The sequence below is a fragment of the Cervus elaphus genome, chromosome 18 (assembly GCF_910594005.1).
Source record: "Cervus elaphus chromosome 18, mCerEla1.1, whole genome shotgun sequence".
In the NCBI taxonomy this organism is placed as follows: Eukaryota; Metazoa; Chordata; class Mammalia; order Artiodactyla; family Cervidae; genus Cervus; species Cervus elaphus.
The window spans coordinates 124,361,930-124,376,649 of record NC_057832.1 but is presented as its reverse complement, the minus strand read 5'-3'; the positions used below and the strand labels follow the sequence as shown (position 1 = coordinate 124,376,649).

Here is a 14,720-nt window from a genome sequence, read left to right as displayed (position 1 = left end):
ACAGCTGGACCACCAGGTAAGTCCCTTCTCAGAAGGTCTTGATTGCAACCCTTCAGCTCCCCACATATATGCACACAGACCACCCCCCCCCCACCACACACACACACACAGGCCCGAGTTATAAACCCCAACAGGAACCCCACTGGTGGGATGCTGAGCTGAAATGGGCCAGAAAACCCCAGACAGGACAGTTCCTGAGCAACTAACCACGTGGCTTTATCTCTGTGTCAAAATGCCTCTGAAATGAGCCATATGTAAGCAAAGCCGTGCAGAGCTGAGAACCAGGTAACACTATCCAAGATTACCATCCAGGGTCCACACAGACCCAAACTCAAAATTTCTTTCCCCAAATCTTTAAAATACACTACCCAAAGGTGTTTTCGGAGGTCATCTGCTTTCCAAGTATCATCTTTGGTTCTTCTCTAAAAAGAAAAGTATAGAGTTAGAATTTAATTTTAGAGTTTAAAACATCTAATTTTTTATGCTCCAGTGAGCTGCTTTTTCATTAGACCATTTTAGTCAATGGCAATACTTGATATGCCAGAAATTATTGTCTGTCTATAAGAATAAAAGGTATCATAAACAGATTTTTTTTAAGTTACCCATAAACGATCACAGGCTACCCTGTATTCCTGCTGCTCCAAGGTTCGCGCCCAGTGCAGACACCCAGCCCCATGTCCCCAGGCAGACCCACAGTGGACCCCTCAGTGGGAGGTTTGCCCGGCAGATGCCTCTTCAGGTGCTGACAGCAACAAGTCCAGAACACAGGGCACCAGCTGTGTGCCCTGGGTGATGGCAGAAACCAGTCAAGGATGGTTTCCTATAGAGAACAAGACAAACCTATCCCAACTACGCCATTTGCCTTTGAGAAACTCTGCTTTAAGAGCATAAATACAGGAGGACCTGGTGTGTTTCAAATTTAAAGCAAATGAAGTGCAAATAAAAAACAAAAACACATTCATGGATCAGTCACCAAAAATCATCCTGGTGATGTGTAAATGAAGAAAGCAGGGGAAAAATTCACAACAGTTCATAACACTCTAAGGAGAAATAAAAAGCAACAAGGTCAAGAATCTGTCAAGGCACAAGCAGAAAGGGCATCATTCTCTGCTCTCAGTGGAACACGTACTCTTTTCTGATAAATCGGTGGATTTAACAAAAGGAGTGCACAATAAGACATGGTGAGGATGGTGAGCAACAGTTAGCATCACTACAACCTGCAGCTGCTGAACTTAAAAACATTTTCTCTCGAGTTAACTGCTCTTTAGAGAGGTTTAATACATGATCTTTTCCAAACAAATGGCCGAAAGCCGACAAAGTGTGCACTGCTGCTGGAGCAGGCAGTGGGATCCAAGACCTCTACCCACGGGAGGCACCTGCAGGAATGTGATCCAATGTGGAAAACCCACTGGATCAGGGCTCTTAATGGTTGTAATTATATTACTTACGCCAATAAAGTTAAAAAAAAAAAAAAAAGAACAAGGCAACAGATCAACAGAGACCCCAGGATTTTCCAGCTGCCTCTTACATTTTCACCAACAAAAACCTGGCTTGGGGCCTTACTTCATCCTGATGCTTTTCTTCCTTTCCTTTTTAAATTTCTCGTTTAAATGCTTTAAACTGTAAAATGACACAGAGCTCCTCATGCCCATCACAACCCCAGGTGTCACCCTGCATATGCTTGGCCACTGGCTTCAGACCAGGAGCCCCTGCCTCCTGCCCTCTGCTCAGCCCATCCCGTGAGGCAGATAAAGGCAAATAAAGTAGAGAGGCAGTGTTTTTCCCCCTCGAGAGGAATAAACCGCACCCTGAAGACAAAGGAAAAACCCCATAAGAGATGCCTGAACAGCAGAACTTCCAACCTCCTTATCCAAGTGTAACTTATATACAAAAGAACCTGTCCTGCTTACGTATATATAGGTATATACATGCCCACATCGCTCTTTGAGCAGCAAGAGTGCACTTCTTCCCTTGGCCCAATCACACAACCTAGCTCCGCAGTGGACTCTGTGTGAACTCTGCTTATATAATCACGATATGACAACCAATGACAAACAGACATTTTAATGGAGTGACCCCAGTTCAGGCAAACAAAAGGGGTGACCATTGAGGATCCGGCCTCAGACCCTACCCCGCAGCATTGAGAAATTGAACTTTCTCTGAACAGCACCACACCCGAGATCACCAACAGCGATCAGAACAGCACTTACCAGCTGCAAGGACCCCAAGCAAGCCCTCATCTCCTCCCAGCTCCAGTGATAATTCCTGACAAGCAACTCAAGCAGCTAAATGTAACATTGTAAATTCTTGCCTTTATAAGCCTCTCCCACTTTGCAATCAGGGAACACAGTTCAAGAGCTTGAATCTGTATCTCCCAAGCTGCGGTAGTAACATAGGCCAAATAGACACGTTTTAACCTCAATCAAGTCTCCTTTTCTACGGTTTGGTTAACACAACTTTTAAAACTTCCTATATACAAATCAGAGAAAACAGGTTACAGAATAACTTATGAAAATGTAAAGAACCGGTGCAGAAGATGACAGAAGTCAGGAAGTTGATGCGCTAACTCCTAATCGATATTACTAACACGATAAAAGTGAATGACAGAAGACAAAAAAAAAAAAAAAAAGGAGGGAAATGCATGCAAACTAACTCATCTTTTACGGGAATCCACAAGCAGAACGAGATAGCTCATTTACTGAGTTAGTAACACCGTCCTGGGCACTTTAACGTCTAGAACCTCATCCAGCCCTACTCGTACAGCCCCGATGTATCCGTTGGGAAATAAGACACGTCCTAAGTTTCCTACAGTCCCACAGCGCAGCTCCGGGGCGCCTCCCGCCCCCGAGGAGGGGGCGGCCCCGGCGGGCACGGGCTTTCCGGCGTGGCGTCCGCACCCACCTTCCCGGACTCCATCGCCGCGCGCAGGCCCCGGAGGCCGCGCTGCCCTCCTGCCGGCCAGGCCGGGGAAGAGACGCTCGGGATCCCACACCCCGAGCCGGCGTCCCGCCTCCTAGCAACCTGCAGGCGGGGCAGCTGAGCACCGAGCGACCGCCGGCCCAGCATGCCCCGCGGCCGCCCCCAGCGCGCCTGCGCTTCCCCCCCTCCTCCTAGCAACTGGTAGACGGCGCAGCTGCGCGGCCTACCCTAACGCGCTTGCGCCGCCCTACCTCCTAGCAACCGACAGACTGGGCAGTAGAGTACCGAGAGACCGCCGGCCGGGCGTGCCCCGCGGCCGCCCCAGCGCGCCTGCGCCCTCCTGTCTCCTAGCAACTGACCTGCGGGCCCGGAAAGCCCTAAGCGACAGCCGGGCCGTTATTCCCGTGGGGCCCGAGGAGGGGAAAAGGGTGCGGAGCAGGGCTGAGCGCGGCCGGAGCTCGGCCCAGCGGCTCTCTGGCGGGGACGCAGCCGAGCAGAACGGGAGCTGTTGCAGGGAAACGGGCAAACCCGCCTTTTGAAGTGGAGCGGAAGCCAGCCTCTGTCCGGCCGGGCGGCGGAGGGCGCTCTCCTTCCGCGGAGGCTCGCACTGCTCGCGTTCCTCTGCCCGTGATCGCCCTTTGCTACTGGGCGGGATTGGTAGGAATCATATGTGTCTGAAAAAGTATTTGTTGAAAGACTCAACTTTTACACAAAACGGGCGACAAGGGGAATGAGATATTAAGGCACTAGTCTGCACCTCACGTTTATAATATTTTATCACAACTATTTTAAGGTTAACATAAAAGCCAATCTTAAGCATGCAAGACTAGAGAGGGATGGGTCCTACTCCCATGATGCACGTTGTAACTGACATTTAGCTCTGATTCTGCGAAGTGTTTCGCGTCAGTTTAGACTGCAAGTGTTACTTAGAAAGGATTTCACTTACCGGTAGAGAGAAAGAGAGGACTCAAATCTTGTGCCAAGGAGCGCATCCGTGAGCGTGTTATTAGGGGGCCTGTACTTTTGATGTTTTTTTCCCTTTTCATACTGTTCATGAGGTTCTCAGGACAAGAATACTGGAGTGGTTTGCCATTCCCTCCTCTGGTGGACCATGTTTTGTGTTGTCAGAACTTTTTACTATGACCCATCCATCTTGGGTGGCCATGCACAGCATGGCTTATAAGTTTGTTGAATTGCCTAAGCCCCTTCCCCAGGACAAGGCTGTGATCCATGAAGGGACCATAAAGAGGGCTGAAGACCAAATAATTGATGTTTTGAACTGTGGTGTTGGAGAAGACTCTTGAGAGTCCCTTGGACTGCAAGGAGATCAAACCAGTCAATCCTGAAGAAATCAACCCTGAATACATTGGAAGGACTGATGCTGAAGCTCCAGTACTTTGACCACCTGATGGGAGGAGCCAACTCATTGGAAAAGACCCTGATGCTGGGAAAGACTGAAGGCAAAAGAAGAGTGTGGCAGAGGATGAGATGGTTGGATGGTATCACCAACTCCGTGGACTTGAATTTGAGCAAACTCTGATAGCGAGTGAAGGACAGGGAAGCCCAGTGTGCTGCAGTCATGGGATCACAAAGAGCTGGACGTGACTTAGCAACTGAACAATCTTGATGCCATGGTCTTGCTGCAGATGTGCAGTTTTGCAGACGTTGTGTTTTTGAGTCACATACTGTTATGGTTTATGGACCTACTTCCCTTCAGATATAAAAGCCGTTTTCTTGGCTGCTTGCCAAAGGAATTAGTATCAGATCCAATCGGCCTTCTATATTTAATTGTTCTCTGGTTTTGAACTTTCCAGTACTACCTTTTTCATTTTCACTACAGCATTTAGGAAGACCCAAACAGGAAACAAGAATAGGAAAGGTAATTTCAGTGATAGCTATGATTTACTTAGGGACTGCTCCAAAGGAGGCACCAAAGTGAAAATTTCCCCCTTGATAATTCATTTAATTCTCCTAGTGTTCCTGTGAGACAGGCATGTTACTGTTTTTCAGAGGATGAGCCTGAGGGCCAGAAAGATTAATTTAGTTGCCTGAGCTCGAAGCTAGGCTGGGGGATGATCTGACAGCAAAGTTAATTCTCTTAACCACTGGGTCTGTCTTTGTCAGCTGAGAAAACAGCTGATACTGGAAAGGCTTCAGCCTTGAGGATAAGGCGGTCAGCTACAGCATTAGATGAAGTCATGAACATGCCCACTGCATGAATGACTTGGGCCTGGCCCTGGCACACCTCTCTCCCCTCCTGAGAGTAGTCATACACTCCTGTCACAATCATTGTGTCTTAACTCTCTTCCTCATCCTTTCCCTCTCCAGCCCTGACTGATCCATCGTCCATTGCAGCCAGCAACCCAAAAGGTGACGCACTTCAGCTCCCTGCTGCTGACTCCATCTGGCTCTCACCCAGTTGCACTCTTTGTCACCAAGCAGACTGACTTAGGGTTCCCCAGATGCACCATATTCACAGGTCTTTGCAAATGCGATCTCCCCTCTCTCACCGTCCCCACCAAATAAATGTCCATAGAGGAAGTTAACAGTTTTTATCTCCTTGGACCTCTTAGAAGAATTCTTTCCTAAACAATTCATTTACCAATCACACTTTATCTTGTGATAGTTCTTCTATCACTTTATTCACTAGATGACACTCTAGTTCATTTGATGACATGGGAACTCAGACTGCTGAAGACAGATAAATAAAACACTGCCTGGGAGACGTCCCTGGTGGTTCAGAGGCTAAGACTCTGCACTCCCAATGGAGGGGCCTGGGTTTCATCAGGGACCTGGATCCCACATGTAACAACAAGATCAAAGATCTGCACACCACAATTAGGACCTGGCAATCCAAATAAATAAGTGTTTCTTAAAAAACGCTGCCTGGACCTCCAGTTGCTCATAACTGCAAACAACAATTAAACAACATGAAAGTGTAACACCTACTCATAAAAATGCAGTGACTGAAGAGGTGACAAAGTCTGCCTGGAGGAAAGGAATGAGTTTGGGAAGGACCTCCTTTAGGTGGACCCTGAAGCACAAACAACCTACAGGCAGAGACCCACAGAGAACATCTTAGGCAAAAACAAACGTGGGTGCAAGTGCAGAGGAAGGGAGGGAAGGGTTTGGAGGGTTTAGGAAATGTAATAACTTATCTATAGCAGAGCTAGCCAATAGAAATATAATATGAGCCACAGAGTCATTATAAATTATCTAGTAGCCACATTTTACAAAGTGAAAAACAAATGAAATCAAATATAATTAAATCTAGTATTTAACCAAGTATATACCAAATGTTACCATTTTGTCATAGAATATATATTTAAAATATTGAGTTGTTTTATACTTTTTTTTACTGTCCTTGAAATGCAGTGTGTTTTTTATACTGACACAACGCCTTGGTTCAGACTGGCCGCATTTCCTGGGCTCACAGCCCTGGGTGGCCAGTGGCTTCCACTCCAGGCAGTGCAGGTCTGGAGCACAGGGGGTGTGAGTAGGGGCCGGGGACATGCCATGGGTGGATGGCAGATGAGCCTGGGGTGCAGGGGGCGGGGGTGGAATTTGTCCAGGGCCTTGGAAGGTTTGATACAAAGATGGAAAGCATTAGATTAGGCAGTGATCAGTGCTTAACACGGGAAGAGAAAGCTGCAGCTGAAGACTGGGCCAGTGGAGAACGAGACCAGGTCGGGGCTTGGCAGCCTTCGTACAGGCCGCTTCTCTGCCTGGATCTGCAGCTTCACCGCTGCTTCCCCCAGTGCCTCCTCTGCTCCATCTCTGTCTGCTTCTTCTGCCACAGTCCCCCATATCCTCGTCCCTGTAATTTAAAAATGTATGTTCTGGACTCCCCTGGCAGTCCAGTGGTTAAGGCTCAGACCTTCAACTGTAGGGGGGTGTGGGAACTAAGATCCTTCATGCCACTCAGTGCAGCCAAAAAATAAATAAAAATAGGAATGTATGTTCAACTCTGGCAGGTTGTGGTAAAAACAAAACTTTTTTCCCCACAGTAATAACTTTGTTACAGAATTCACATCACGATAGTGTCACTGAGGTGTGTGAATGTGAAACTTGCCTGCGGTGTTAACTAAGGGCAGGTGAGAAGTCTGAGCTCAGGTCACTAGCAGGGTGTTTTACCACCTGCATAGAAGCAGGATCACAGGGCACATACTCTGCAGGGGTTATGAGGGCTGAACGAGTAATTCTATATAGTACTGAGCATCTGTACCTGCAAGCTGAGCAGTCAATAAATGTCAGTTATTGACATTTTTATTATTGTCACTCTTTTTTGGTTTTGTTGTTGTTGTTAAATCTAGTTTATTTGACTGGAAATTTTGATTTAATTTTTTTCCAACCTGGAAATTAATGAGAGAGGCAGGCTCACTGCAGGAAGCAGAGTTGTTGTTCAGTCGCCAAGTCAAGTCCAACCCTTCGCAACCCCGTGGGCTGCAGCATGCCAGGAAGCAGAGTTCAGTTCAATTCAGTTGCTCAGTCATGTCTGACTCTTTGTAAACCCATGAACCGCAGCACGCCAGGCCTCTCTGTCCATCACCAACTCCTGGAGTTCACCCAATCCATGTCCATCAAGTCGGTGATGCCATCCAACCATCTCATCCTCTGTCATCCCCTTCTCCTCCTACCTTCAGTCGTTCCCAGCATCAGGGTCTTTTCAAATGAGTCAGCTCTTCGCGTGAGGTGGCCAAAGTATTGAAGTTTCAGCTTCAACATCAGTCCTTCTAATGAACACAGGACTGATCTCCTTTAGGATGGACTGGATCTCCTTGCAGTCCAAGGGACTCTCAAGCATCTTCTCCAACACCACAGTTCAAAAGCATCAATTCTTCGGTGCTCAGCTTTCTTTGTAGTCCAACTCTCACATCCATACATGACCACCGGAAAAACCATAGCCTTGACTAGACGGACCTTTGTTGGCAAAGTAATGTCCTGCTTTTTAATATGCTGTCTAGGTTGGTCATACCTTTCCTTCCAAGGAGTAAGCATCTTTTAATTTCATGGCTGCAATCACCATCTTCAGTGATTTTGGAGCCCAGAACAATAAAGTCAGCCACTGTTTCCACTGTTTCCTCAATCTATTTGCCATAAAGTGATGGGACCAGATGCCATGATCTTAGTTTTCTGAATGTTGAGCTTTAAGCCAACTTTTTCACTCTCCTCTTTCACTTTCATCAAAAGGCTCTCTAATTCTTCTTCACTTTCTGCCATAAGGGTGATGTCATCTGGAGTGGCCAGCAGCAAAAGTCAAACCCCACAGGCTGAGGATTAGGGCTGAGGCTATGCAAGGATTATCAGAGCAGTTTGGACATCCCTGTCTGTTGTCTCCCAATTCAAGTTTTGCACTCTGGGCTCTGTAAGCTGCATCCTTCCACCTACTAATTCTTTCTTACCTCCCTGAGCTCCAGAGACTTAGTGATGCCAGCAGTTGTGTCTTGGACAAGAAAGAAGCCTTGTAACCTTTCCATTCATCTTTGTCACTGTGATGGGCTTTTGTAATTGCAAGGCCAGACACCCTGGAAAATGAGCACCACGAGGCTCTGTTGTCATCACTGACTCGATGGACATGAGTTTGGGTATGCTATGGGAGTTGGTGATGGACAGGGAAGCCTGGTGTGCTGCAGTCCATGGGGTCACAAAGAGCCGGACACGACTGAGCTACTGAACTGAACTGAGGCTCTGTTGTTGTTTAGTTGCTAAGTCCTGTGACTCTTTTGCGACCCCATGGACTGTAGCCCACCAGGCTCCTCTGTCCATAGGATTTTCCAGGCAAAAATGTTGGCGTGGGTTGCCATTTCCTTTTCCAAGGTATTATTGCTCTTATAGACTAGTGCCTAAACTATAAGCATTTAGAAATAAAAATGGGTGCAGTACCAAAATTATAGCCTTCCTTTGTAAATTCATAAATCATCTGCTACCGTGGGAAACCAGGCTTCCCTGCTGGTTCAGTGGTAAAGGATATGCCTGCCAATCCAGGAGACTCAGGTTTGATCCATGGTCTGGGAAGATCCCTGGAGAAGGAAATGGCAACCCACTTCAGTATTCTTGCCTGGAGAAGCCCATGGACAGAGGAGCCTGGCGGGCTGCAGTCCATGGGGTCGCAGAGAGTTGGACATGACTGAACAGCAGCAAGCAACGAAACCATACTTGGAGCCCCTTTTGCAATTTCAGATGGCCCATCAGCACCCCTTTCTTCTCTCAGTCCACAAAGAGACCATAGAGGCAGAAACCCAAATGTCCCTCGACTCCACGGTCCCCTCTCCTTGAGAATGTGAAGGGATTTCACACCCAAGGCTAACTTACTAATCAGCTAAGTCAAAAAGGAGACTGCCCTGAGTGGGCCTAACAGCAAAGGAGGTGACACTTCAGAGAGACACTCCTGCTGTCCTGAGAAGATAAAGCGAGCTGCCACATGGGGAGGGCCAACATGGAGGGAGCCCAGGGAGAGCCCTGCCTGTCAGCCCCACAAATCAGGACCTGCGTCCTAGAGCTGCAATGAACTTGGAGAGGATCTCAGGTAAGGCCCTCCAAGAGGACTCAGCTAACACTTCACTTGCCTTCCTACACCTGAGCAGAGGGCCCAGAGAGGTCATGCAAACCCATCTTCATTACTGGTAAACACTGAAAGAGGGCTTGTGACTCAATACATGGTTCAGTTGGGGGCTCTAAAGTGTACTGCCTAATTCATACTTCCCCATGAACACCAGGGCTCCCCTCATAGGCACAGAGCTGCCTCAGGGCTCCTGAGGGCTGAGCTGTATTCAGTAGATAAGTTTCATCATGGAGACAAGCATAAAGTATAAACAAGATTAACTCACTACAACAAAAGGCTTCTCAGAGGTGGGGACACACAAATCAGGTTTTGAAAGATGCATGGGAGTTTTGCATAAAGACAGAAGGAAAAAGTCCAGACACAGAGGACAGCGGTGCAGGTGCAAAGGCGTGGAGAGACAGAGAGACAACAGTGAGGTTTGGCGAGAGCAAGTGGGGAGCAATGTGAGCATGCAGGGTGCAGACCCTGGGTAAGGGGGTAAGGCGAGACGCAGGTCAGACTCTGAAGAGCTCTGAAGAGCTCTGCTTGCTCTGCAGAAAGTCTTTAACTTCACAGGGGAAGAAAAGGAAACAGTTTATAAGCAGGGGCGATATTCAATCAAACTTGCACTTAAAATTGGCCATTTGATAGAAACAGGGAGTTTCAAAAATAATTTTTGAAATAATTTCAAATTTGGAGAAAATATTTGAGCACAAAAGTCTCCACCACCAGATCCCTACTGTGAACCTCAACAGCATGTGCTCTCCTCGTCTGACCCCATCTCTCATTTAGCATCTCTCTACACACACACACACACACACACACACACACACACACACACACACACACACACACACACACACACACACACACACACACACACACACACACACTTGTGCTTAGTCACTCAGTTGTGTCTGACTCTTTGCGACCCCATGGACTGTAGCCCACCAGGATCCTTTGTGCAGGGGGATTCTCCAGGCAAGAATACTGGAGTGGGTTGCCATGCCCTCCTCCAGGGGATCCTCCAAACCCAGGGATCAAACCCAGGTCTCCCACATTGCAGACGTATTCTTTATCGTCTAAGCCACAAGGGAAGCCCAAGAGTACTGGGAGTGGACAGCCTATCCTCTCTCCAGGGGAACTTCCAGACCCAGGAATCGAACCAAGGTCTCCTGCATTGCAGGCGGATTCTTTACCAGCTGAGCTACCAGCTGAGCTTACCTATCATCATTAGTCTTTTTCTGAGTCATCTGACAAAGGGTTTCAGATATGACTGTTGATCACCCTGAAATACTCCATTGCCTATTTCCCCAAAATAAGGACAGCCTCTGCTCCGCAGCCCTCTCACTCAAGAAGTAAAGACTGATACAACTCTACTATCTAATCCACAGGCTATCCCTGGAGTATTCCCTTTGTGGCCCAGATCCCACTCTGGAGCATACACTGCATGCAGTTGTGCCTTTTCAGTCTCCTGGGATCTGAGATATTTAGTTTCTCAGTATGAAAAAGGGCACCTGAACATCCCATCTGTCTGCTGAGCTCCCAGGCCACACTTGGACTAAGCTTTCTGGCAGAAATGCCCCAGGCGTGCTGCTCTGCTCCTCTCTTGTGGAGTCAGGACGCAAAATTCCACCCTGTCCCCATCCGCACTGGGTCACATCTGCCAAAAACTTTTCCCTTTGAGATTGAAGAGTACCTTGTGACAGGTATTAAAGCCTCCACCTACCATCCTTGGCCTCCACCGATCACTTACTCTAGCCCCACTATGACTGCTAAATGGTGATTTTTCAGTTTTCATCACTCCCAATTATTTATTTCTACACATTCAACACTCACTTGTCTACCTACCTCGGCATGGACTCATGGGTTTTACTCACTGGGCGGTGATCTGTCAACATCATTCTTGACTTTGCTGCTCAAATTCAGTTCAGTTCAGTCACTCAGTTGTGTCTGACTCTTTGCGACCCCATGGGCTGCAGCACGCCAGGCCTCCCTGTCCATCACCAACTCCTGGAGCTTACTCAAACTTAAGTCCATTGAGTCGGTGATGCCATCCAACCCATCTCATCCTCTGTCGTCCCCTTCTCCTCCTACCTTCAATCTTTCCCAGCATCAGGATCTTTTCAAATGAGTCAGTTCTTCGCATCTGGTGGCCAAAGTATTGCAGTTTCGGCTTCCACATCCAATGAACATTCAGGACTGATTTTCTTTAGGATGGACTGGTTGGATCTCCTTGCAGTCCAAGGGACTCTCAAGAGTCTTCTCCAACACCACAGTTCAAAAGCATCAATTCTTCAGTGCTCAGCTATCTTTTCAGTCCAACTGTCACATCCATACATGACTACTGGAAAAATTATAGCTTTGACTAGAGGGTCTTTGTTGGCAAAGTAATGTCTCTGCTTTTTAATAGGCTGTCTAGGTTGGTCATAACTTTTCTTCCAAGGAGCAAGCATCTTTTAATATTTCATGGCTGCAGTCACAAAATCACCCACAGTGATTTTGGAGCCCCCCAAAATAAAGTCAGCCACTGTTTCCACTGTTTCCCCATCTATTTGCCAAATTACCCAGATTTAATCAGGGGTTGTTGTTCCTGTTGCCTTATGTTGTCATATATTGCCATATGTTGTCATTTGTTTCCATGTGTTGTCATGTGTTGTCATGTGTCCTTTGACACCACTCAATTTGATAATTTTCTTACTTTTTGGCACAATGAAGTATTTCAGGCTCATGTTGTATTTTCACTTCTCCAGCCCTGAAGTCAACTATTTCTCAAAGATCCCTAGTTCCTTTAACTGGAGAATGGTATTTAGGAGCAAGATCTGGGAACTATGCATATGATCTGTACACATCATACTCCCTCCAATGCCAATCCAACACCTCAGGGCTCTTTCCAGTGTCCCCTTTTTCCATGCTTATATGATCTCCAACAGCAAGAAACCTGGCATGTACTATCCAGTGTATGTGTCTCTTCGCCAGTATATCCAGGCTGACTAGTCACTAGTGCTAGGCCTACCACTGTCCCTTTTGTGTTGGGGAGCAGAGGCCTCTAGAGAGCTTTTAAAGAGAGAAAGATTAAAGGGATGTCAACCAGTTAAGACACTGTTGTAATAATCTAGGTAAGCCAGCGAGGACCAAGCTTTTTCTGATTCCTCTAGTTGCACAGCAAAGAGATCAACTTGGTGACTCAGGTAAAGAAATGCATGATTGTGTCACCAGAGAAGCATCTCAGAGAAACAGGAATAGCAGTCTTGAATAGTTTGGGTAAAACGAATCTGGTTGGTAGACTCAGCTAAAACGTTGTCCGCTATCTGCCTCTACAAGGATGAGGTCACCAGCCACTGCAGTCGCTGCCCTTCCACACCCCTGAAAGGAGTTCAGGGCAGAGATCAGGAATGAGGAAGGCCCTCTGTGCTCTGGAAAAACTGGCAGAACAGGCTTTCAGGCAGTTTGATATGTTCAGGAGAAGATTTTATGAGCTCAATTTCTTGCATCCTTTCATAGCTTAGAAAAGCACTACGATCATTAACAAAGATGTCTGCTCCTTGTGACCAGTAGCAACCTTCTGCCAAAACATGTCCCTGATTTCATGCACCTCCTTCACCAGAATCACACATATACTACACCCCCACCCTGACCCCAACAAGCTCTTTGGAACAATTCCTCAGAACTATCTGACAGGCTGTCTTCTGAAATATGGTCCTCATTTTGCCCCAACTAAAACTTCACTCACAAGTCTCACTGTGTGTATTTATTCAGTTGACAGCCTGAAAGGGAGGCCAACCGTGTCCCTCCCCCTGCAGTGAAGCTGGTGTAGAGACGCAGGGAATGAGCTAGGACACAAAACAGGGAAAGGTTCAGTAAGGCCCAGTCCTCCACCAGAGGGGGCCTAAAACAAAGCAGAATGGATTGAACTTATAGAGAAGGCAGCACTTTGCTCTGAAACTAGACAGGATGAATGCAGAGGCTGAACTTCTACAGTTCTGCACTGGAACACTCACGATCAGACTCGTCTTTCCTCTGAAAACTGTCTGCCCCGAAGGTAAGGAAAGAGGCACCATGAAGAGATTACAGGAGACTGGGGTGTAGAGTAACATGCTATCAAAGACCTAAGAACTGGGCTAGATTTGCTGACAGGCTCAGTGCAGAAGGAGATGGTTCCACCTTGCTGGGAAGGGGCCAGAAGTTCAGTGGGGTCACAAAGACAGCAGAGAGGCTGGAGACTGATTGGTGCACAGAGTATTTTATTAGGTTGGTGCAAACATAATTTCAGTTTCAGGTCATGAGTTTTAAATCATAACTAGGCTCAAACACATCTTTATTAAGCAAAATAGGAACCATTACAATCAACACATCTTTCCCAATGAGAAATAAGTTTGCTTATTCCTCTCGCATAAAAATCTATGCTTTGGGATTTGACGAACTCTTGGAAAGCATTTCCTGCCTCCTGCTGGTTGTGGAAGCATTTTCCCTGCAATAAGTTTTCAAGATGCTTCAAGAACTGGTAGTTGGTTGGCGAGAGTCAGGTGAATATGGCAGATGAGGCAGAACTTCATAGCCCAATTCATTCAACTTTGCTTAGTTGTACAACAGGTAGTTGGGCATCATCGCAGAGAATTGAGCCCTGTCTATTGACCAATGCCAGTGCTGCAGTTTTCAGTGTATCTCATTGATTTGTTGAGCATTCTTCTCAGATGTAATGGTTTCACTGGAATTCACAAAGCTGTAGTGGATCAGATGGGCAGCAGAGCACCAAACAGTGACCATGACCTTTTATTGGTGCAAGTTTGACTTTGGAAAGTACCTTGGAGCCTCCTCTCAGTCCAACCACTGAGCTGGTCATCGTCAGTTGTTGTATAAAATCTACTTTTCGTCACATGTCACAGTCCAATTGAGAAATGGTTCATTGTGGTTGCATAGAATAAGAGAAGATGACAGTGCAAAACAACAATTTTTTTAACATTTTCGGTCAGCTCATGAGGCACCCACTTACAGAGCCTTTTCACCTTTCCAATTTAATTCAAATGTCCAACAATTGTAGAATGGTCAATGCTGAGTTCTTCAGCAACTTCTTGTGTAGTTGTAAGAGGATCAGCATTGATGATCCTCTCAACTGGTCACTGTCAACTTCTGATGGCAGGCCACTACACTCCTCATCAAGGCTCTTATCTCCTTTGCAAAACTTCTTGAACCACCACTGCACTGAACATTCATTAGCAATTCCTGAGCCAAATGCATTGATGTTGCAAGTTGTCTCTGC

The 14,720-nt window shown here is 46.8% G+C and overlaps 1 protein-coding gene across 4 annotated transcripts in view; it reads right to left on the bottom strand.

Moving 5' to 3' along the window:
• The window catches only part of DYNC2I1 (dynein 2 intermediate chain 1), a 46,429-nt gene extending 43,390 nt beyond the window's left edge, over positions 1-3,039 (bottom strand). For 2 of the 4 annotated variants that reach the window (XM_043872606.1, XM_043872608.1), the window contains exons 1-2: positions 2,211-2,812; positions 369-422 (exon numbers count right to left, since the gene is read on the bottom strand). In XM_043872606.1, the coding sequence (XP_043728541.1) occupies positions 369-422; positions 2,211-2,240 (84 nt within the window). In that variant the 5' untranslated portion in view covers positions 2,241-2,812. Of the gene's footprint in view, positions 1-368; positions 423-2,210; positions 2,815-2,901 lie in introns of those variants that run through there. The other 2 variants (XM_043872607.1, XM_043872609.1) reach the window with 2 other exon arrangements.
• Positions 3,040-14,720: the final 11,681 nt, after the last annotated feature.